The 25,035-nt window shown below is 43.3% G+C and overlaps 1 protein-coding gene across 3 annotated transcripts; it reads right to left on the bottom strand.

The window, feature by feature from the left end:
• Positions 1–300: 300 nt before the first annotated feature.
• TLR2 (toll like receptor 2) lies at positions 301–23,415 on the bottom strand. Of its 3 annotated transcripts, none has more exons than XM_070386674.1 (2): positions 23,397–23,415; positions 301–3,821 (listed from the first exon to the last, which is right to left on the bottom strand). In XM_070386674.1, exon 2 carries the CDS (start codon positions 3,803–3,805, stop codon positions 1,451–1,453), a length of 2,355 nt encoding a protein of 784 aa, XP_070242775.1. In that variant the 5' UTR covers positions 3,806–3,821; positions 23,397–23,415; the 3' UTR covers positions 301–1,450. The 3 variants fall into 3 exon arrangements, with proteins under 3 accessions (XP_070242775.1, XP_070242774.1, XP_014336306.2); XM_070386673.1 differs by lacking the exon at positions 23,397–23,415 and adding an exon at positions 12,506–12,700 and having other exon boundaries at positions 302–3,821; XM_014480820.2 differs by lacking the exon at positions 23,397–23,415 and adding an exon at positions 13,028–13,355 and having other exon boundaries at positions 303–3,821.
• Positions 23,416–25,035: the final 1,620 nt, after the last annotated feature.

Below are 25,035 nucleotides of genomic sequence, written 5' to 3'. Positions count from 1 at the left end.
CCTAACCCAGGGCTTTCTGACTTCAGACCCCAGTAAACCACACAGACCCAGTTCTGGCTGAAGATGAAGCAAGGTCACTTCCTTCACACATGGTTCCCAGCTTACCAAGAGAGTTGCACAAAATCCAGGATCAGCTCCTTGCTTTTAAATTTAATGCATTCATTTAATGCCTTATTATCTAGATTCTAAAAATTAACATATGGAAGTAGTATCTTTCTTTTAAATCACTGTGTATCAAATATTTTTGAGTCATTGTGAGGAACCTCTAGGTCGATGCTTGCTTAAAAATTTATTTAGCTCACACATACTTCTATAACATTTCAGAAAGAGAAAAAGAGGGCCCTTTTTAGAATTAGAAACAAGACTTTTTAAAAGAAGGAAAAAGCAATATGATTCAGGGAGCAGAGTAACCAGACAGTAATGAGAACCTCACACATAACTAAAGGCTGAAGATCAGCATCAGGGATGTAGAAGACTGCTTTAAATTCTTCAAAACTGAGTATTTATTTCATCAGTTTCATTTCCATAGAAATACATAATTTACTGCACCTTGGGTTATATACGCTCTCTCAAGTAACTATGGCTGGAGAAACTTATCAAATTCTGAGGAAGACGCACACAGTTCATTTTAAAATATACCCTCTAGGTATTTTAGTATCCTGTAAAGCTTAATGGGGACACAAAACAGCACTTTTTTTTTCTGAGAACAATACATTTGGCTGAAGGACTTTAACATTTTGTCTTGTTGCTCCTGAGAGCAGTCACACACAGAAGGGACAGCTGGGGGACAAAGAACACCCTCTCCAGACATGGATGAGTCCCCTGGCAGAAAGCTGATGGAAAGTCACTTAAAATCTATTCATTTCTGCTGTTTCCTAATGAACTAAGCCAATTGCTACAGATAATTCACATATCAATAATGGACTGAGATCATGACTGTCTCATAGGATAAATAAAAGCCTAGAACCATGTTTTTCCAATTTGGTCGCAGTTTTGATAAAACAGCACTCTAGACAAAATTTGAACAGTTTTAGTCATTTTAGTAAGCAGGTCCTCATTCAATAGTTTATATATGGTTGTTGTTCGGTCGCTAAATTCCAACTCTTTGCAACCTCATGGACTGCAGCACACCAGGCTTTCCTGTCCTTCACTGTTTCCTGGAGCTTGCTCAAATTCATGTCCACTGAGTCAGTGATGCCATCCAACCATCTCATCCTCTGTCGTCCCCTTCTCCTCCTCCTTCCCTCAATCTTTCCCAGCATCAGGGTCTTTTCCAGTGAGTCAGCTCTTCACATCAGGTGCCCAAAGTATTGGAGCTTCAGCTTCAGCATCAGTCCTTCCAGTGAATATTCACTGGATGGTTTACATATAATTGAGTCAGAATGGACTCAGTTATAACTAGCAATAGAAGGACCACCACCAGACCAAGACTGACCCTTAATGAAGGATCCTAGGACCTTATTGCAGCTCTCAAATTTAACCAAAACCCTTCCTGCTGAGTCTCATCCACGGGCCACTCCAGGTAGGTCTTGGTGTTCATGATCTTCCGCAGCTTACAGAAGCGCTGGGGAATGGCCTTCTTGTCAATGGGTTCCAGCAGAATCAGAATGGCAGCATCATTGTTCTCATCAAAGAGACGGAAATGGGAGAAGTCCAGCTCATACTTGCACCACTCGCTCTTCACAAAGTTCTCCGAAAGCACAAAGATGGTTTTGTGGCTCTTTTCAATGGAGTCAATGATGTTGTCGATGATCCACTTGCCAGGAATGAAGTCTCGCTTGTGAAGACACAGCTTAAAGGGAGGGTTGAAATGCTCCAGCTCCTGCACCATGAGGTTCTCCACCCAGTAGGAATCCCGCTCGCTGTAGGACACGAAGGCGTCGTAGCAGATGTCCCTGCGGGGAGCCTTCCTGGGCTTCCTCTTGGCCTGCAGCCACGCCCACATCATCTTCATGTACCACAGTCCGTGGAAACGGTGACACAGCACCCCCGTGAGCAGGAGCAACAGGAAGAGGGCACAGCACGCGGCGGACACCACGGCCGCCCTGTGGCATTCAGAAAGGGAGAGCCGGGCGTCCTGCACCCGCTGGCCCCGCACGTGGGAGGGAGAGTCACAGCGGTAGTCATCGGGCCAGTCGACCAGGACACGGCCCAGTGCCTGCTGTCCCTGTGTGAAGGACAGGAAGTCACAGGAGCAAATGAAGTTGTTGCCACCGGCCTCCAACGTCTTCAGTTGCTGAAAAGAATCAAGTTGTTCCTTTGAGAAAGTATTTATTATATTTCTGCTAATTCTCATAACTGATAACACGGGTAAGAAGGAGGCATCTGGTAGAGTCTTCAACTTATTTCTGGAAATATAAAGTTCTTTGAGTTGTGGCAAAATCAAAGAAAATGAATCGAGATTGTTATTGCTAACATCTAAAATTTCCAGGGTCTGGGGAAGGCACTGGGTTAAACTGTGTATCCTTGTGCTGGATAAGTTCAGCTGTTTCATTTTTCCTGGCCACTGACAAGTTTCAGGCATTGAAAGAAAATTATTCTTACTGATATCAAGGCTATTCAGATTTTCCAGAGTAAGCAAAAGTTCTCCCGTTTTTTCTAGTGATTTCAAACGATTCTGCCTTAAAACCAAGGTTTGAAGGAAGGGCCAGGCATCCTTACAGGCTGAGTTTTTCAAGGTTTCTTCAGACATTAAGTTTTCACTGAGATCCAAATATTCTAATGATTTTAAATGTTGTGAAAGTAAACAAGGAACCAGAAAAACCTTACTGTTTTCTATTGTGACTCTTTTAACTCTGCCTGTGAGTGGATATATACTACTCAGATCATGAAATAAGAAAAACTGTGGAATGTGCAACTTCCGTATTGTTAACGTCTCCACATTACCTAGGTGTCTAATTCTGTCCAAACTCAGTGCTCCAAAATCGCCAATTCCATCATGGGTACAGTCATCAAACTCTACTTCTAAGATCCCAGAAACATAGTTAAACAGTTTGACAACTTCAACAAAACTTTCATCGGTGAATTGCACATTTCTAAATATAAGCTTTTTAACCGATGTACTCATTTCACTGATGGATGCTTCTGAAAAATGGAAAGTGTGCAAATTAGTATCTCTCAGTTCTAAACAATCTAAGGAACTTACAATATCTACAAGAATGTCCACGAGTAAAACAGGCTGCTTCAGATGTAGAATCAGATGGCTAATGTTCTGAATTGACTTTAAACTCTTTGGCACATATATCTGCAGATTTTGAGCACTGATCTCAAGCTCCTCAAGAAAAGTCAGTCCAGTGAAATCCTTTTCATGAATCTCAGTGAAGCTGTTACTATTTCCTACTTTTAGGGTCCGCAGATTTGGGAGATGAGAAAAAAGAGATGTTTCCCCAAGTGTTTTGTATAAATTTCCCAGTAAGTTTAAGAATTTCAAGACATAAAGGGACCTGAACCAGGAGGATGATAAGTTAGATAAGCGATTATAGGATAAGTCCAAATATTCAAGATTCCTTAGGTGAAAAAAAGAATCTTCCTCCACTGTGTGAATTTCATTGGCCCCCAGCCTCAGAGTCTTCAGGTTCACACACCTCTGCAGGTCTCTGTTGCCGACATAGGTGATCTCGTTGTTGGACAGGTCAAGGCTTTTCACACCTGCCGTGAGACCAGAGGGGATGGAGTTCAAAGATCTGGAATGGCCATCGCAGACACCAGTTGGGTCACAAGACAGAGAAGAAGCCTGATCAGAGGCTCCTTCCGTGGACAGGATGATTACAGCCCAGACCCACGCTGTCCACAAAGCACGTGGCATTGTCCAGTCATTTGACCTACAAAGAAAAGAGGTTCAAATGAATGACTGTGTTTGACATCATGGCTTAATTCCAGTTCTTGAGAAATGTTCTGTAAGATATAAAACATGGGACTTCCCTGGGGTCCAGTGGTTAAGAAGCCACCTGCCAATGCAGGAGACTCAGCTGCACCACAGCTACTGAGCCCATGTGCTGCAAGTACTGAAGCCCATGCACCTAGAATCCATGCTCCACAAAAAGAGAAGCCACCTCAATGAGAAGCCCACACGCAGCAACACAGACCGAGCCAGCCATAAATGAATGAGATATAACACACATCAGCGCAGTTCAGTCACTCAGTCGTGTCCGACTCTTTGTGACCCCAAGGACTGGAACACGCCAGGCCTCCCTGTCCATCACCAGCTCCCAGAGTTTACTCAAACTCATGTCCACTGAGTCAGTGATGCCATCCAACCATCTCATCCTCTGTCGTCCCCTTCTCTTCCTGCTGTCAATCTTTCCCAGCATCAGGGTCTTTTCAAGTGAGTCAGTTCTTCACATCAGGTGGCCAAAGTATTGGAGTTTCAGCTTCAGCATCAGTCCTCCAGTGAATATTCAGGACTGATTTACTTTAGGATGGACTGGTTGGATCTCCTTGCTGTCCAAGGGACTTTCAAGAGTCTTCTCCAACACCACAGTTCAAAAGCATCAATTCTTCACACACACACACACATATACACCAAGAAATAACCAAGAGAGAAATGGAATATATGAATAGGATAAAAAATGAACTCCCTAACACCTCCAACAACACTAACACAGGTAGACCACCACTGAACAATGACATAAAAAGCACAGTACCACGTAGGAATATGGAGCAGGACCAATCATGGATTGAAAAATGAGTAAATGAATTATAGAGGATGAAAAAGCAAGCAGTTTAAGAAAAGGGCTAGGCTTAACCAAGTGGATTTACCACCTCCTACCTGTACCCTTCAGACCTTCCACTAGAACACACCTCTTGTCGGACCTGATGCCCCCAAGAGTTAGAGGTCTCACAAAGCCAAACAACAGCTCTCTCTGACCACCTTTCACTAGAAGCAGCTCCAGGAAGAGTGTGCTCTTTAACCAAAAGAAAAAGGTTCCATGCTCTTCAACCTGTTTTGCACTTAACGACTAGCAGACAGGAGGGATGCTGAGAATCCCAGGCAGAGCAAGGGGGTTTGTTGGGTTGAGGGACAATCAGACCATCAGAACTTTCTCTTCCTGAGAAACTAAGTGCAGAAAGCAGTGTTTGACTCGGTGTGTGTGTGTGCACGCGCCCGTGCTCAGTGGCTCAGTCACGTCTGACTCTTTGCAACCCCATGGACTGTAGTTCACCAGGCTCCTCTGTCCACGAAATTCTCCAGGCAAGAATACTGGAGTGGGTTGGCATTTCCTCCTCCAGGGGATCTTTCTGACCCAGGGATCAAACGCATGTCTCCTATGTCTCCGCACTGCAGGAGGATTCTTTACCTGCTGAATCACTGAGGAAGCTGTTTGACTCAGTACCTTTTTCAAAAGATCATTTTGGGGAAACAACAATACTACCTTTGCCAATACTCACACGTCCATCTAAGGGTGAGTGTGCCTCCTCAAGGCTCTCTATTCCAATCCGATGTCTACGCATCTATCTTTGTACTGGCAACATTACATATATGACTCATCTTCATATCCAGAAGAGCAAGGCCTTCCTCCTTGTTCTTCTTTAAGTGAGCCTTGGTTAGTCTTGGCCCTCTGTATATTCTTATGAACTACAGAATTAGCTTAACAGTTTCAAAAACAAAATCCATTGATTTTTAATTGGCAATACCATCAATCTATAGATAATTTGGGAATTATTGACATCATTATAATATTGAAGTTCTCAATTCATGAGCATGATATATTTCTATTTATTTTGGTCTTCTTTATTGCAATAATACCTTATGATTTTTCCATACAGAGGTCTTGGCATATTTTTGTGATATTTATTCCTAGGCATTTGATACTTTTGAAGTTTTAAAAATAGTATTACTTATATATGGCATATACCTATAGATACAGAGAGAGAAATTCAATTAAATTTTACATATTTACCATACATTGAGCAACCTTGCAAAACTAATTCAGCAATTTTCACAGTTTATAAATTCCTGTTTTTTTGCTACATACATAATCATATCATCCAGGCATAATGATCATTTTATTCCCTTTTTTCATTTGATTTCCTTTTTCCTTATACTTTATTCTGTTTATTCATAAATGCTGAAATTTATCAAATTCTTTTTTTCTTCCTGTAACTATTGAGATAATAACATTTCCTTCTTTACTTTGTTAATAAACATTGGTGACTACACAGATAGTGTTAAGGCAACCTTTAGTGTTAAGGCAACCTCCCATTTTTAAAATAAACCCATTTGTCTGGATGTGTTATCCTTAAGAATGCTCAAACTACCACACAATTGCACTCATCTCACATGCTAGTAAAGTAATGCTCAAAATTCTCCAAGCCAGGCTTTAGCAATACATGAACCGTGAACTTCCAGATGTTCAAGCTGGTTTTAGAAAAGGCAGAGGAACCAGAGATCAAATTGCCAACATCCACTGGATCATCGAAAAAGTAAGAGAGTTCCAGAAAAACATCTATTTCTGCTTTATTGACTATCCCAAAGCCTTTGACTGTGTGGATCACAATAAACTGTGGAAAATTCTGAAAGAGATGGGAATACCAGACCACCTGACCTGCCTCTTGAGAAACCTGTATGCAGGTCAGGAAGCAACAGTTAGAACTGGACATGGAACAACAGACTGGTTCCAAATAGGAATAGGAGTACGTCAAGGCTGTATATTGTCACCCTGCTTATTTAACTTATATGCAGAGTACATCATGAGAAACGCTGGGCTGGAAGAAGCACAAGCTGGAATCAAGACTGCTGGGAGAAATATCAATAACCTCAGATATGCAGATGACACCACCCTTATGGCAGAAAGTGAAGAGGAACTCAAAAGCCTCTTGATGAAAGTGAAAGTGGAGAGTGAAAAAGTTGGCTTAAAGTTCAACATTCAGAAAACTAAGATCATGGCATCTGATCCCATCACTTCATGGGAAATAGATGGGGAAACAGTGGAAACAGTGTCAGACTTTATGTTTTTGGGCTCCAAAATCACTGCAGATGGTGACTTCAGCCATGAAATTAAAAGATGCTTACTCCTTGGAAGGAAAGTTATGACCAACCTAGATAGCATATTCAAAAGCAGAGACATTACTTTGCCAACAAAGGTTCGTCTAGTCAAGGCTATGGTTTTTCCAGTGGTCATGTATGGATGTGAGAGTTGGACTGTGAAGAAAGCTGAGCGCCAAAGAATTGATGCTTTTGAACTGTAGTGTTGGAGAAGACTCTCGAGAGTCCCTTGGACTGCAAGGAGATCCAACCAGTCCATTCTGAAGGAGATCAGCCCTGGGATTTCTTTGGAAGGAATGATGCTAAAGCTGAAACTCCAGTACCCTGGCCACCTCATGTGAAGAGTTGACTCATTGGAAAAGACTCTGATGCTGGGAGGGATTGGGGACAGGAGGTAAAGGGGACGATAGGATGAGATGGCTGGATGGCATCACTGACTCGATGGACATGAATTTGAGTGAACTCTGGGAGTTGGTGATGGACAGGGAGGCCTGGCATGCTGCGATTCATGGGGTCGCAAAGAGTCGGACATGACTGAGCAACTAAACTGAACTGATTATCCTTTTTATATATTGCTGGATTTTGTTTATAGTATTTTGTTTAGAATTTCTGAATCTATACTCATAAATAAAATTGCCCTTTGAATTTCCTTCCTCCTAATGCTGTTGTTGTTGTTAAATATATTAACAGTTACAGAATGATTCAGATTTTCTTTTTATTCTTTTGTCAGTTATGTTTTTCAAGGAATTTATCAAGTTTTCTCCTAATTCGTCAAACTTACTGACATAGTTACTTACATCCTCTTATTATTTTAACGTCTACAGGACCTCTATTCTACTCCTTAGATGAGTTATTCATGCCTGCTTTCTTTTTCGATTGTCTTGCCAGAGGTTTATCATCTTTATTAGCATTTTCAAAAAACCAACTTTTCAGTCAACAGAGCCTCGATTCTCTACTTCATTAATTTCTATTCTTATATTACTATTTTCTTCCTTCTGCTTTCTCTGGATTTATTTTAACGTTCTCATTTGCGTTTCCTTGGACAGATGTTTCCTCATTCACTTTCAGCCGCTCCTCACTGCTGACATACCCGCTTCAGGTCATGGATTTTCCTCTGGGCACTAGTTTAGCTGTGTCTCCATGTCTCTCTCCACTCTGTTCTTTCCATACTTTGGTCTCTTCAAGTTTCAGTCTAACCATTTTCTTCTGATCTATTTTCTAGTTTATTTTTTTTTCTTCAACTATGTTTAATTTACTGTTAAATCTACCCACTGATTTTAAATTTTTTTATTATTATAGTTTTAAGCTATATAATTTCTATTTGGTTCCTTTACATATCTGCTATGTCATTGCTGCTGCTGCTGCTAAGTCGCTTCAGTCGTGTCCGACTCTGTGTGACGCCATAGATGGCAGCCCACCAGGCTCCCCATCCCTGGGATTCTCCAGGCAAGAACAATGGAGTGGGTTGCCATTTCCTTCTCCAATGCATGAAAGTGAAAGTGAAGTCACTCAGTTGTGTCCAACTCAGCAACCCCATGGACTGCAGCCTACCAGGCTCCTCCATCCATGGGATTCTCCAGGCAAGATAGTTTCAAATTCTCTGCCAAAATTTTCAGCCTTGATTTTTATCACTTTGAACACAGTATCACAGTCTGACAAGCTGCAGAGCATTTTTGACAGCCTCAGAAGACAGGGAGTTAAGTGTTAAGGTCTGGGGCAGTCATGGATTGGATAGGAAAGGCCAAATTAGAGGAAGATAAGTCCTTACAGAGGTTCCATCACAGCTCTGATTTATCCAGATGGCTCAGGCGGCCTCAATCTCTGAATAAGGACCAAGATCATTTCTGGAAAGCTAGTGCTCACGGGTACCTAGCACTAGGCAGCAAAGGAAAATTTGCTTCAGAAGAAGACAGCATCATCCTAGGCCTCAGATGTCATTTGAAAATCTGAAACAAGTTTTCAGATACAATGTCCAGTATAAAACAAAAACAACCAGGCACTAACGGAAGCAAGGTAATAAGCACAAGAAGAGCAGAAACAGCAGACAATAGACACGAACCCACAGAGGCCACAGATCCAGCATTGTCCCCACCTCTAAAAGTAACAGAGTTAAGATGAGATGACTACTACTGTTTGCGCCTATGTCTATGCCATTGTCTTCCTGCTTAATCATTGTTGGAGGAAAAATCCTCTTAGTATAATTTTACTGAACAACCAAAATTTACTTGATTTTTGTCCACTTTGTAAGATAGTACACAAATCTTAAGGAATCTATACCAATTTTTTTTTATTATACTAAGATTTAAAGTCAAATATGACTATGCCAAAGCCTTTGACTGTGTGGATCACAATAAACTGTGGGAAATCCTGAAAGAGATGGGAATACCAGACCACCTGACCTGCCTCTTGAGAAACCTGTATGCAGGTCAGGAAGCAACAGTTAGAACTGGACTTGGAACAACAGACTGGTTCCAAATAGGAAAAGGAGTACGTCAAGGCTGTATATTGTCACCCTGCTTATCTAACTTCTATGCAGAGTACATCATGAGAAACGCTGGACTGGAAGAAACACAAGCTGGAATCAAGACTGCCGGGAGAAATATCAATAACCTCAGATATGCAGATGACACCACCCTTATAGCAGAAAGTGAAGAGGAACTAAAAAGCCTCTTGATGAAAGTGAAAGTGGAGAGTGAAAAAGTTGGCTTAAAGCTCAACATTCAGAAAACGAAGATCATGGCATCTGATCCCATCACTTCATGGGAAATAGATGGGGAAACAGTGGAAACAGTGTCAGACTTTATTTTGGGGGGCTCCAAAATCACTGCAGATGGTGACTTCAGCCATGAAATTAAAAGATGCTTACTCCTTGGAAGGAAAGTTATGACCAACCTAGATAGCATATTCAAAAGCAGAGACATTACTTTCCCAACAAAGGTCCGTCTAGTCAAGGCTATGGTTTTTCCAGTGGTCATGTATGGATGTGAGAGTTGGACTGTGAAGAAAGCTGAGCGCCGAAGAATTGATGCTTTTGAACTGTGGTGTTGGAGAAGACTCTTGAGAGTCCCTTGGACTGCAAGGAGATCCAACCAGTCCATTCTGAAGGAGATCAGCCCTGGGATTCCTTTGGATGGAATGATGCTAAAGCTGAAACTCCAGTACTTTGGCCACCTCATGCGAAGAGTTGACTCATTGGAAAAGACTCTGATGCTGGGAGGGATTGGGGGCAGGAGGAGAAGGGGAAGACAGAGGGTGAGATGGCTGGATGGCATTACTGACTTGATGGACGTGAGTCTGAGTGAACTCCAGGAGTTGGTGATGGACAGGGAGGCCTGGCGTGCTGTGATTCATGGGGTCGCAAAGAGTCAGACACTACTGAGCAACTGAACTGAACTGATGCCCATTTTAAAATTTGTCCTCGCTTCTTTTTCTCTTTAAAAGGTGAAGTGTATATGAGCAGAGGTCTTGAGCTATTTCATATAAATGTTATATGACACCTATTGCATGACCAGTTTTCAACAAATAATAATTATTGATAATGCTAAAACTATGGTTAACAACTTGATACTTAAGGTTAGAATTACTTGTCTCTCCTCACATTTCCTCAAGACATTATAGCAGGGGGCAGAGAACTCTTCAATGTAAGACACCAGGAAAGGGAAGGGATGCTCAAGTTAGATGGAGTGGAGTCACATCTAATGAAGGCTGTGGACCTGCACAAAGTATAAAAATCATGTGCCTAAAGAATTCAGAAAGTTGCCAGAGTGGTGAGGAATTATTGGTCCCAGACTTAGGATAGGACAGGAGTCTGAGGAGCAAGCCTGGCATTAGAGGCGATCTAGCTGAGAGGAAGCTGAAGCCCTGTGGCTCAGAGTGAAAGCAGGAGCAGACTTCTCTCCAGGGCAAGGGCTGGGATGCCGAGGTGAAGCCGGACTGGAGAGGGACAGGCTGGTGGCCAGATGCCTGGCAGAGAAGTGCAAGTGGGCTCTCCATAAAGCCAGGCGCAGAGAAGAGGCTACACCTTCTGTGAACAGGGCCCTCACAAATCTCTGCCCTCTGACCCTCGGTCTCCACTTGGCTAGAAGCTAGCATCCTAGAAATCTCCCATAAGGTCTGCCACAAATGCTGGTATGGATCCAAATATTAAAAGATATCAGTTTAGTTCAGTCACTCAGTCGTGTCTGACGCTTTGCGACCCCATGGACTGCAGCACACTAGGCCTCCCTGTCCATCGCCAACTCCCGGAGTTTACTCAAACTCATGTCCATTGTGTTGGTGATGTCATCCAACCATCTCATCCTCTGTCGTCCCCTTTTCCTCCTGCCTTCTATCTTTCCCAGCATCAGGGTCTTTTCAAATAACTAAGAATTTTTCAGAACTTAAGAAAAATGTAAGTTCATGAATTATAAATGTATATTAAATCCCAAGCAAAAAAAAGAATAGAAATTTCTCATCTAACCTCAAAACAATGGAATAATAGCCCCAAAGGGCTGAGAAAACATACCTGTTAGTCTAGACATTTACATCTATTTAAATAATCATCCAAGAGTAAAGCTAAGACATTTCCAGACATTAAAGACCTAAAGAAGAATTTTATGCATAGACAGTTGTTAAAAGAAGTACCCAAATACATATGTTCTTTAGCAACATGGAAAATAAACCTAGTAAGAATAGATAGCAAGAAGCAACAACTGGATTTTTTTAAACATAACGATAGATAAGGAAGAAGACAGCACTCAGAAACTCAGACATGCCTCTTCTGTATGAGGGCACAGTGATGTAAATTTTAAATGATATTGTGGAGATAAAAAAAATTTTTGACAAGCAATTTACTTAAAGATATTTATGAAGAGGTTACACCAAGATGCCACATATAATTAATTATGCTCAATCAGCAAAATCAAAACAAGATATTTAACCAATCAAATCAAATTCTTAAGTAACACAATGAAAAAAAAATTAACTGACGGCTTAGAAACTTCCAAAACAAGTTGTCAACTTCAGGCAATGTTTGTAAAATGCGTTCACTACAAAAAGTTTAAAGATACAAATGTTTTCTGCTCAGAACAGGAAGAAACAAAATACTGGTGAATAAGGATATCTGCCTTTTTTTTGTCTCTACTTTCAAGTCAGGTCATCCTACTTCCCAGTTGCTTTTTGCCAAGATCTGAGTTAGCAACATTGCAGGCAGTGCAGAGGAGACCTTTTACAAGAGTACAAGCATCTCACCCACCTGAACTGCTCACACCCAGAACAATTTCTATTCTCCCAGATTTTTTTTTCTCCCCAAACAGGAAAAAGTATTTTCCTGCCTGGGATAGAAGTTCTAAACACAAGTTCTCATTTATAGAGGTTCAAAGGGCGTGAAGCCCACCCCGGGGACAGAGGCCAGGCTCGGGGTGCGGGGAGCGAGAGTCCTGGGCAGATCCGAGTCCTGACCCTGTCCCACTTCTGAGCCCTGGTGGGAAATCCCAGCCCTGGAAGCCGGGTCTCTGCGGTAAGCAGTGAGCGCAGACGCACCTGTGCACCCTGGAAAGCTTCCACCTGGGCCCCGTCACAGCCGCTTCGAGTGAAAGAGGCGGGAGCGGCCGGGGCAGGCACAGCGGCCGGCGAGAGGGCGGCCCTTCGGGGAACCTTGGCCACCCGCCCCTCGCCTCCGGGAACGCGGCCGCCCGCAGCGCGGAGCCCCGCTAGGAGGCTCCAGGACTCTGCGCTCCGCCGCGGCCCGCGGACACCCGGACGCCGAGGGCTGGGCGAACCCCGGCCGCGCCCCCGTCCCTTTCCGGGCGGCCCCCGCTCCTCCCCGGGACTGCGCGGGCGGGGCGGCGGGAGCGTCGCGGCCTCGGGGCCCAGTGCCCCACTCTCCCAGGGACCCGCGCGGCACGACGGGGGTCCCGGGTGCCGCCGACAGGGAAGCGGGGATGCCCAGCGCCCGCGTCCGCGCTCGGCCACGCTGGGGCCCTGCCTGCTTGGCCACCCGCCGGGTCCGGAGACGACTGCGGAGCGGGGATGCCAGCGGATCCTGATTCCTGACCGACGTACCTGGGACTTGCGCGGCCTTGCAGCGCCTTCCACAGCCTCCGGCCGGGAGCGGCCCGGGAAAAGCGCGGGAACGTGCGCACCCCCTCCTCGCGGGTGCGGGACCGCCGGTTCCGCGGAGTGCGCGTAACCCCTGTGGCCCAGCGCGCCGCCGCGCTTCCCCACGGTCTCCGGCGGGGACCGTGACCCGGGTGCTGCCCGGACAGCTGCCGGGTGCTGCCCGGGTCGGAGGAGGGCGCTGGGGCCCGGGTTGCGGGGAGATGCTTCACGCCTCCGTGTGGGATTCCCCCATCACACAGTTAGATTTCGAAACCAACGAGAAGGCTTATTACCCAACCAGTATTTTCCTGAAGCCTCGAGCACCCAAAGCCTATTACCCTGAAACACTCGGTCTTTAAACTCCACCTCTCCATTCTTCTGCACCCGTGGATGCCCAAATTCGGGCTCACCCCTGCCCCTACGCCCTCTTCAACACTATTTCCCCGTCAGCATATCTACACGGCCCACCTCCACTCTCAAGTTTACAGTCTCCTGCATTAGAATAACTCGTCAATCACTATCCAAACCAACGCAGCAGAATTTTGCCTGAAGAGCAGATGAGGATGAGACGGAGTTTAAACGTTTCAGTCCTGTGGTGGTCCCTTTGTGGTGCGCTGACTGTCCGTCCGTAGCTGCCTGCCACCTGCCATCCCTGCTCTTATGATGAAAAGGTGTGGACTCCACTTGCGTCTACGATTTGAGCCTAAGCATTTCCATCCTTGTTTCTCAAAGTGGGTAATTCCCAAAACAAACAGCCTAGTTTGGCTTTCTTCTTTGCCACAGAAACTAGTGAAGCGTGTCTGTAAGGGAAACGAACTACCTTGATAGTCATAAACTACATTTTATTTTCATAATTACATTTGCCCTTCCTAAATTGAGATCAGAGACTGAAGAAGCATTCTTGTTCCTCTTTGACACAGGAGGAAATGCCATGCAAATTCTAAGTGGCAGAAATGAGACTTGAAACCAGAATTTTACCCGAAACTAAGGTTTCTTTCTTTCTATTCTACATGCCTAGTCCTCATTGCAAAGGCACCCCACTCCAGTACTCTTGCCTAGCAAATCCCATGACGGAGGAGCCTGGTAGGCTGGGGTGGCTAGGAGTCAGACATGACTGAGTGACTTCACTTTCACTTTTCACTTTCATGCACTGGAGAAGGAAATGGCAACCCACTCCAGTGTTCTTGCCTGGAGAATCCCAGGGACGGGGAGCCTGGTGGGCTGCTGTCTCTGGGGTTGCACAGAGTCAGACACGACTGAAGCGACTTAGCAGCAGCAGCAGCAGGTCTCATTAAAGGCCCCAGTCTCAGGCAAACTTAATCTACAGGCATGAACGTGAACTTGAGAGGGTGGAATCTGGTTTTCTGTACAGTTTACTGATTACCTGTGGACTTTTCTCCTCATTCCTGACCATCCTGGCTCTCCAGTTGTTGGAAAGACTTCCTTCTTATTACTTCAAAATCCCCCCCACCCTTCCTCATGATTTCTCAAGTGGATCCTTGGGAAAACTTCTTTCCAATTTTTTTGCCCTGAAACTAAAACCTCTGTTCTTTCTCTGTGAATCTTTTCTAGTAGAGCTGCCTAGATAGACTGATGTTATTGCTTTGTAATCCCAAAGTCGATTAGAATATTCTGACAAAATAAGGTAAAAATCATGTATTTACCCACAACATATTACCAGTATCATCTCCTTGCAATGAAGATTTCTCCTACACTCTCCTCAAAACTCCGCACGTTCTCCTCTGGCACATCTTTGTACGTGTTCAGTTCTTCACGTTTTCAAAGCATTTTCACATGAATCTTTTCACTTGAGTCTCCCAATAGCAGGTGAAATAAATAGTTTTGATATTATAACACCTTTCAGTTCAAGTGATTAAAGAATTTGACTCAAGCCATATGGCTCACAGCCAAGTGGCAAAACCCAGGTCAGAGTCCAAAATACCTTAGCTTCTTTTTGGTAGGATATCAGACCTTCTCTAACTCAAAACTTATTTAACCACAAAACTTTTTTTTTTTTTAAATGAACACAATATGAAAATGTATTCACTTAAATATAACTTTAATGGTATCCATATTTTTGAGAATCTGACTGAAATTCTAAAATGAAGTTATCAAAAAAAGTCTGTGTCTTATTCACATAAAATATTTTGTACTAGTTAAAGAAAATAATAAAAAATAACATCCATCAAAAATCACTTAATGAAAATCTGCTGTAATCCTTGCACTAATTAATATACAGATCTTTGTACACAAATAATCATTCTTCAAAATGTTTCTACTTTGAACAATGTCAATAACATCTGTAATTTTTGAAGAATAGAATTTAATAGTCCCTATGTAAAATGAATATAATCAGATTGATTATATTCTTTGCAGCTAAAGATGGAGTAGCTCTATAGAGTCAGCAAAAACAAGACCAGGAGCTGAGTGTGGATTCAGACTTAAATTGAAGGTAGGGAAAACCACTAGGCAATTCGGGTATGTGTGCTGGTGGTTCAGTCATGCCCGACTCTTGCAACCCGACAGGCTGCAGCCCGCAGGCTCCTCTGTCCATGGGATTCTCCAGGCAAGAACACTGGAGTGGGTAGTCATTCCGCCTCCAGGAGGTCTTCACCCAGGGATCGAACCTGGTTCTCCTGACTACAGGCAGATTCTTTACCCACTGAGCTACCAGGGAATGACTTAAAAATCCCTTATGAGTATACAGTGGAAGTGACAAATACATTCAAGGGATTAGATCTGATAAACAGAGTGCCTGAAGAGCTATGGATTGAGGTTCCTGACATTGTACAGGAGGTGGTGATTAAAACCATTCCCAAGAAAAAGAAATGCAAAAAGGCAAAATGATTGTCTGACAAGGCCTTACAAATAGCTGAGAAAAGAAGAGAAGGGAAAGGCAAGGGGAAAAAAGGAAAGTTATACCCAACTGAATGCAGAGTTCCAAAGAATAGCAAAGAGAGATAAGAAAGCCTTCCTAAGTGAACAATGTAAAGAAATAGAGGAAAACAATAGAATGGGAAAGACTGGTGTTGAAGAAGACTCTTGAGAGTCCCTTGGACTGCAAGGAGATCCAACCAATCCATTCTAAAGGAAATCAACCTTGAATACTCATTGGAAGGATCGATGCTGAAGTGGAAGCTTCAATACTTTGGCCACCTGATATGAAGAGCAAACTCATTGGAAAAGATCCTGAAGCTGGGAAAGAGATCTCTTTAAGAAAATTAGAGATACCAAGGGAACATTTCATGCAAAGATGGGCTCAATAAAGGACAGAAACAGTATGGGCCTAATAGAAGCAGAAGATATTAAGAAGAGGTGGCAAGAATACACAAAAGATCTATATAAAAAAGATATTAATGACCCAGATAACCATGTGGTGTGATCACTCAACTACAGCCAGATATCCTGGAATGTGAAGTCAAGTGGGCCTTAGGAAGCATCACTATGAACAAAGCTAGTGGAGGTGATAGAATTCCAGTTGAGCTATTTCAAATCCTGAAAGATGATGCTGTGAAAGTGCTGCACTCAATATGCCAGCAAATTTGCAAAACTCAGCAGTGGCTGAGGACTGGAAAAGGTCAGTTTTCATTCCAATCCCAAAGAAAGGCAATGCCAAAGAATGCTCAAACTACCGCACAATTGCACTCATCTCACATGTTAGTAAAGTAATGCTCAAAATTCTCCATGCCAGGCTTCAACAGTACATGAACCAAGAACTTCTAGATGTTCAGGCTGGATTTAGAAAAGGCCAAGGAACCAGCGATCTAATTGCCAACATCCATTGTATCATAGAAAAAGCAAGAGAATTCCAGAAAAAACATCTACTTCTGCATCATTAACTACACTAAGGTCTTGACTGTGTGGATCACAACAAACTGTGGAAAATTCTGAAAGAGATGGGAATACCAGAGTACCTTACCTGTCTCTTGAGAAACCCGTATGCAGGTCAAGAAGCAGCAGGTAGAACCAGACATGGAACAACGGACCGGTTTCATAATAGGGAAAGGGTACGTCAAGGCTGTATATTGTCACCTTGCTTATTTAACTTATATGCAGAGTACATCATGAGAAACGCTGGGCTGGATGAGGCACAAGCTGGAATGAAGATTCCTGGGAAAAATAACAATACCCTCAGATATGCAGATGACACCACCCTTATGGGAGAAAGTGAAGAGGAACTAAAGAGCCTCTTGATGAAAGTGAAAGAGGAGCGTGAAAAAGCTGACTTAAAACTCAACATTCAAAAAACTAAGATCATGGCATCCAGTCCCATCACTTCATGGCAAATAGGAGGGGAAAATGTGGAAGCAGTGACAGACTTCCCTTCTTGGGCTCTGAAATCACTGGGGATGGTGAGTGCAGCCATGAAGTTAGAAGACAATTGCTTCTTGGCAGGAAAGCTATGACAAACCTAGACAGTGTATTAAAAAGCAAAGACATCACTTTGCTGACAAAGGTCATAGTCAAAGCTATGGTCTTTCTAGTAGTCATGTATGGATGTGAGAGTTGGACCATAAAGAAGGCAGAGCGCCAAAGAATTGATGCTTTCAAACTGTGGTGCTGAAGAAGACTCTCAAGAGTCCCTTGGACTGCAAGGAGATCCAACCAGTCCATTCTGAAGGAAATCAACCTTGAATACTCATTGGAAGGACCACCTGATATGAAGAGCAAACTCATTGGAAAAGATCCTGAAGCTGGGAAAGATTGAAGGCAAAAGGAGAAGAGGGCAGCAGAGTATAGATGGTTGGACGACATCACTGATTCAATGGACATGAACTTGGGTAAACTCCAGGAGATGATGAGGGATACGGAGGCCTGACATGCTGCAGTCCATGGGGTCGCAAAGAGTCGGACATAACTTGGCAACTGGAAAACAACAATATTGCTAACATCAAATATGCCTAGTGTCTGGAAAACACTGGGTGTTAGATTCTACTTAATATTTGCATTGGATAAATTTTCTGGCCACTGATAAGATTTAAGTGAAGAACCAAGTTGACACTGACCAAATTCAATGTTAGGTTTTTCTAAAGAAAGTAACATTCTCCAAAGTTTATATATTATTTTGTCTTAAATGAAAAGTATGTAGGTAGCACAAGGCATCCTCTGAACTGTTTTCAATTATTCTCCAATCATCAAATTTTCACTGAGATCCAAGTATCCTGTGGATTTTAAATATTGTGAAGGAAGATATGACATTGAGCAGACTTTGGCACTTTCAACCGTGAATGTCTTTAGTTAGTATAAAAAAGCGTGTCTTTAAAGTTCTGTCATGGTGGAAAATTCTCATAGCTAAGCTCTCGTTATTACAGTTTCTATTCAGCCTGGTCTGATCATGGAATTTCAGATATCTCGTTATCCATTTTCCATTTTCCTGAAGTACAGTCTTCCAGTTCTACATCCTCTAAACAGATTTTCAAATCATCTTGTTTAATAGCTACAACTTCTTTAACTATTAGTTTTTTCATGGGCCCGAATGTGAGATTGTCTTCTGTTGCCTATGATCTCATATGAAGAGCAATATTTTTCACTTTTAAACATTTTGGAAACTTGGAAAATTTACCAAAACCTTCAGAATAAAATTGACCTCTTCATATGTGGTCAAAAGGTACAAATTCTCAGTTATCAGATGCATAAATTCTGGGAAAGTAATGTTCAGCAAGGTGACGATAATTAATAATACTGTTATTATAACTTTGAAAGTTGCTAAGAGAATAAGTCTTAAAAGTTCTCAACACAAGAAAAAATGGTAACTGAAGTGATGGATGTTATTAACATGCTGGATATTATGTAAAAAGGTTGTAATAATTATTTCACAACACATACATATATCAAATTATTAATAATAATAATATCAAAATTATTATTGTTGTATTATTAAACTAATACAGTATTACATGTCAATCATGTCTCAATAAAACTGGGAGGTGGGACACATCGAGATACCACGGCCTGTTCACTGTGCTGTTGTCGGTCGTGTCCGACACTTTGTGACCCCGTGGACCTAGCCCACCAGGTTCCTCTGTCCATGGGATTCTCCAGGCAAGAGTACTAGAGTGTGGTGCCATTTCCTTCTCCAAGAGATCTTCCCCACCCAGATATCAAACCTGCATCTCCTGCATTGACAGGCAGATTCTTTACCACTGAGCCACCAGGGAAGCCCACGTGCTCACTAGAATGGCTAAAGAGATAAAGACTGACAATACCAAGTGTTGGTTAGGATACAGAACAAACGTTTTCATACACTGCTGCTGGCAGTGCAAAATGACACTCCCAGAAAGTTTGAAAGTTTCTTGTAAAATTATATTAATACCTTATCAATGACTCGGTAGTCTCAATCCTGGGTATTTACCGACTAGAAATGAAAAATAAATCCACAAAAAAAGCATATTCTTCATTCAGGGCTAGAAACAACCCAAGTATCTATCAACTCGTGAATAGATAAATTGTTGTATATCTATACCATAGACTACTGCTGCTGCTAAGTCACTTCAGTCGTGTCCGACTCTGTGCAACCCCATAGACGGCAGCCCACCAGGCTCCCCTGTCCCTGAGATTCTCCAGGCAAGAACACTGGAGTGGGTTGCCATTTCCTTCTCCAATGCATGAAAGTGAAGTCGCTCAGTCGTGCCCGACTCCTAGCGACCCCATGGACTGCAGCCCACCAGGCTCCTCCATCCATGGGATTTTCCAGGCAGGAGTACTGGAGTGGGGTGCCATTGCCTTCTCCTACTCAACAATAAGAAGACAGAGGTACTGAAATATACAAGAACTGGATGATCTGAAAAGAATGATACTAAGTGAAAGAAATCAGACACAGGCAAATACATAGTACAGAATCCATTTATATGAAATTCTACACAAATCATGACAGAGAGCAGAGATATCAGGAAACCAGCTTGGGAAGAGGGCTGACTATCGGGGCCAATAAGGGGCTTTGGGACATAATGGAAATGTTCTGCATCATGATTGTGATAATGGTTACACGACTGTATGTCTTTGTCAAGCTCATCAAACGGTACTTCTTAGATTGATAAATTTTATTCTATACAAATTATCTCAATAAAACTGAGTTTAAATAATCCTCTTCTCTCCAAGAGCAAAGAATGGGTATATCAGGCCTCCAAAATAGAGGACCATTTGTCTGTTTTTTATAGAAGGAAGGAGAAAACATCTAATTTCTCCAACAGGTCATTCTGCCTTGCTTATAAAACATCTACTTTTACCTTAATAAGTTTACATTAATTTCTCACTTGCAAGAGATCTAACTAGGGTATTTCTTGATGGAAAGAAAATTATTTCTTAAGTAGCTCAGGAAGTCTAAACTACACAGAAGTATAAATCATAAAATCTTCTAATATCATATTCAGATGGCTTTATCCCTTCTGGAATGCTCATTTTCAGCTTTCTGTCTTGCCAATACTACTCCATGCATAGTCAGAGCAATTCATCACCCAAATTTTACAAAATCCATTCCAGGACTAGACTCATTGGGCTACAATGATTCCAGGAATTAATGTATTCCTAGACCATTCCTGATGGCCTAAATGTTCATTCTTTTAAAAAAGAAAGAAAGAAAAAAGAAAGGAGGGAAGAAAGAAAAGAAAAAAAGACAAAAGTTCTCAGAGTAAAATTGACTATTTCATCTGTTAGTCCAAGTGACTGGTCTACATTGATTTCAAACTTGTTGGTACATATTTCTAAGGATCAGAAGCATCAGTCTTAAGTTAACTCAGAACATAAAGCCCATAAAAATTTGTGATTCTTTTTTAGTTTAAAGAATTTGTAAGTATTTCAGGAATCTACAACTTGGAAAGATGAAAAAAGAGGGAAAGAGACTTTTCTTCAAGTTCTTTGATGCACTATCCCAGATGCAAAGGGCCAAACCACGAAGATGACATATGAGGTCAGTTGTTATGAGTTAGATTCAAATATACAAGAATCCAGACAAGGCAATAATCTTCACCTGTTGCAAGACATGTACTAGACGACAGACAAGGAGATTTCAAATTCGCATACAGCAGCTGGTTGTGGCGGGAGTATATTTCATGAGGGCGTGGCCTTTGTGCTCCTCTGTACAGTGACGCCTCAGCAGCCCTGAGATTGCAGGAGGCGCTAATCAACTATTACTTGTTGAGTAATGGGTTGATGAGTCTTTTCGGAGGGTTAGTTGGGTCTAGAGGAATGGAGTGTGGACATTACAGACACAGTGAGACTTCAAGGGACAGAAGTGTGACCAGTGACTTCTTGCCCCAACTTCCTATCCTTGCCACACGATAGCTGACCTTGTTTAAAAACAAGAATGAAGAAATGTTGGTGTATTCTTTCCAACCACAGAGTCAGACGAAGCCACTAGTGAGCAGCTGGTATCATTTTAATTCTGCGTGGCCTCATCCATCAGGAAGAACAGGGAAAGAAGGCAGAATTTTATCAATTTCCCAGTTCTTTGGAGCGCCTGGGGAAATATGTTGAAATATTTTAAGAATCAGATAGCTGCTAAATCCAACCATGTGATGTGGCAACCTGCATAGAAGTCGCTGCCTTCCGTGTGGATGGAAAAAATGAGCTCATGATAATGACTCAAACCCAGGGACATTGCTGTGTGACCACTGCCTTCTCTAGCTTCAGTCCTATTAAAAAGCACAAACAGGGCTCAGTGTGTACCAACCACGGTCACAGACAAGAATGTTGCCAGCTTCATAATCCATATCATTGGCCACCTCTCTATGAAGGAATTCACAGATTATGTATGATGATGTAATGATTCCTTATTTGTGTTACCTTTCAAAGCCTGGAGGTTGCTGTCTTCTTGGACACTGTGTAGATGGTTATGCTTGACCCAGAAAGTTTCTGGATGCAAACTCTGGAAGACTTTAATTAGTATTTACATTAATATTTTGTGTTAAGGAATCCGTATTTGTTTTTTAAAGACTTGTCACATTTTTTTTTTAATTTGGCCTATTAGAGTCAAGGTCAGGCTTGTAATTCCAACTTAAAATGCTTACTTCATTTATTGTGATTTTAAGCTGAAATTTTTCATTGTATAAACATGTATCGAAGTACTTGTCATACATTGAAACATTTAACAGAGTTTACAGTTTATCATTCTTAGAAGTGTATTAGTTATATAAGCATTGTTTAAGAACTCAGTAAAGTTTTACTAAGTCAAACTAATACAGAGAATATCAAATACATTACACTTATAAATGCTGCTAAAATTATTTAGGCTTAATTAGCAAAATTTGTAAACAGGATCAAACAAAAGCCAAAGTCCCTTTTAAAGTGATGTTTAAATTTGGTAGATTTATGAATAGTGGAACCTGAACACTTAAGGAAGGACAAAGTTTTTAACTTGGCAAAGTTAGTCATTTAGATATTAAAATCATACAGCAAAGTTAGTCATTTAGATATTAAAGTTGGCAAAGTTAGTCATTTAGATATTAAAGATGGCAAAGTTAGTCATTTAGATATTAAAATCATACAGCCAAAGCAAATTTCCAAATTCTCACTTCTGCAGACAAATTCTGAAGACTTTTTTAAAAAGCAAACGCTGACAAAATTACATTTGAGTCACTAACTAAAGTTTGTCGTGTCCTCCTCCCTTTCCTGCCGCCTGTCCCCGCGGCTTCCTCGGAGCTGAGTCAGCTTCCTGACCTCAGGCCTCGTCCTCTGGTCTGCTCCTGCGTGTCCTGCTGGTGTCCTTCCACCCTCCCCTCAGCTGTGGCTTCCCTGAACTGTCAGTCACTGGGACAGATTCAACTGTGTATCCATTATTTACCGCGCACTGTTAACAGTGCCAGGCCTCTTAGATTTCTAAGAGATGATTTGAACTAAATCTTGGTTTATACAATGGGATTAAATCTATAGGGTTAAATCCGCAGTGTCCCCCAAAAGGCATCATCAGACCCAGGAACTCCACTTCCTGAGATGTGAGAGCCACTGACTCTTATCTCCCCAGCTACTTGTAAGAAAACCAGTTCCTCTGAAGTTCCAGGCTCACACACACCATTTGCCCTCACAGCCTCTTTCGTCTCACCATCTGCGCACCTCCTATGCCTTTACTTTCACTTGTCAAAGACTTTGGCACTTGCTCTTAGACCTCTTAAGATCTACCAGGAGCCCAGATTCCCTGGTCATAGAGATGACCTCCTCATCACCTCTCGGTTCCTACGCCAGCTCCTCCAGACCTCCTCCCCAGCACTACCTCGGTCACCCCCTGAACCTGGACATTACCAACAGTTGTCCAAGTTCAAAATGACTCACTTGGCCTCCTGCATCTTTCTCAGGGTCCACTTGTCCTGCCTCTTCCTCCAACTCACTGGTCATTTCTTACCTTCTCTTTCTTCCTTCTTTAGATTCAGGCCAGCACTTGGCACAAGCTGGAGCTCACAGTGGAAGGGCTAGCAGACCCTGGGGTTCCTATTCTCTAAGCATTCTATGGAGAGTCATACTTGACCCCAAATTTCTGGTTCACTAGGTTTTTCCCCCTTTTTGAGGGGAAAATACCAGCCTGAATGTGGCCTCCAGATGGTCTGAATATGCATGTGTGCTGCATAGGGGCACCAGAGTAGCCAGCAGGAAGCCTGGGGGAAGTTGGGATGATGCAGCTCTTCTGACTTCAGAATCTCTGAATCACCCTTACCTCCCACACAGGCAGGCTCTTTTGTCAATCGTGCCACCAAACACAGGGTTGAAGGAGAGGGTTTTCCTTCCCCCCAATCTCCAGAATCTTCCCTGTCCTTCAATATGAACAATTGGAAGCACCATCACCACCACCAGGTTCGATCCCTGGGTCAGGAAGATCCCCTGGAGAAGGGAATGGCACCCCACTCCACTATTCTTGCATGGAGAATCTCATAGAGGAGCCTGGCAGTCTATGGTCCATGGGGTCACAAAGAGTTGGACAAAACTGAGTGACTAACATTTCCCCTGCCCCTCCATATGAACAGCTGGAAGCACTGTGACCACCACCTCTGCCAGCACCATCCCCACCGTCTCCATCGTCACGGCATCACCGGCACCATCCCCACCGTCTCCATCGTCACGGCATCACCAGCACCATCCCCACCGTCTCCATCGTCACGGCGTCACCAGCACCGTCCCCACCGTCTCCATCGTCACGGCGTCACCAGCACCGTCCCCACCGTCTCCATCGTCACGGCGTCCCCAGCACCGTCCCCACCGTCTCCATCGTCACGGCGTCACCAGCACCGTCCCCACCGTCTCCATCGTCACGGTGTCACCAGCACCGCCCCCCTACCGTCTCCATCGTCACGGTGTCACCAGCACCGTCCCCACCGTCTCCATCGTCACGGCGTCACCAGCACCATCCCCACCGTCTCCATCGTCACGGCGTCACCAGCACCGTCCCCACCGTCTCCATCGTCACGGCGTCACCAGCACCGTCCCCACCGTCTCCATCGTCACGGTGTCACCAGCACCATCCCCACCGTCTCCATCGTCACGGTGTCCCCAGCACCATCTCCACCGTCTCCATCGTCACGGTGTCCCCAGCACCATCTCCACCGTCTCCGCTGCCTCGGCGTCCCCAGCACCATCTCCACCGTCTCCGTCCACGGCGTCCCCAGCACCATCCCCACCGTCTCCATCGTCACGGTGTCCCCAGCACCATCTCCACCGTCTCCATCGTCACGGTGTCCCCAGCACCATCTCCACCGTCTCCGGCGTCTCGGCATCCCCAGCACCGTCCCCAGCACCGTCCCCACCTGCCATAGAGACTCTCACTTCTCCTTCAGGTCTCCACTCACCTTCACTTCCCTTACTCTTCAACCTAGATATGTGTTCCCTTCCTTCATAGAATTTAGCTTAGATTGCAGCTAGATTGCAACTAGATGCTCCCATGTGTGTGATTAATGCCCGTCTCTCTCATGAAGCCATAAAAAGAATTATTTAGCTCACTATTGTATTCTTAATGCTTACCCAGTAACTTGTATATGGTATGTGTTCAATCA

Source organism: Bos mutus, chromosome 17 (assembly GCF_027580195.1).
Source record: "Bos mutus isolate GX-2022 chromosome 17, NWIPB_WYAK_1.1, whole genome shotgun sequence".
Lineage (NCBI taxonomy): Eukaryota > Metazoa > Chordata > Mammalia > Artiodactyla > Bovidae > Bos > Bos mutus.
This window is presented reverse-complemented; position numbering and strand designations above follow the sequence as displayed.

Coding starts and splice junctions, on each gene's coding strand:
- TLR2 (XM_070386674.1), bottom strand. CDS start 3,805: ATGCCACGTGCTTTGTGGACAGCGTGGGTCTGGGCTGTAATCATCCTG.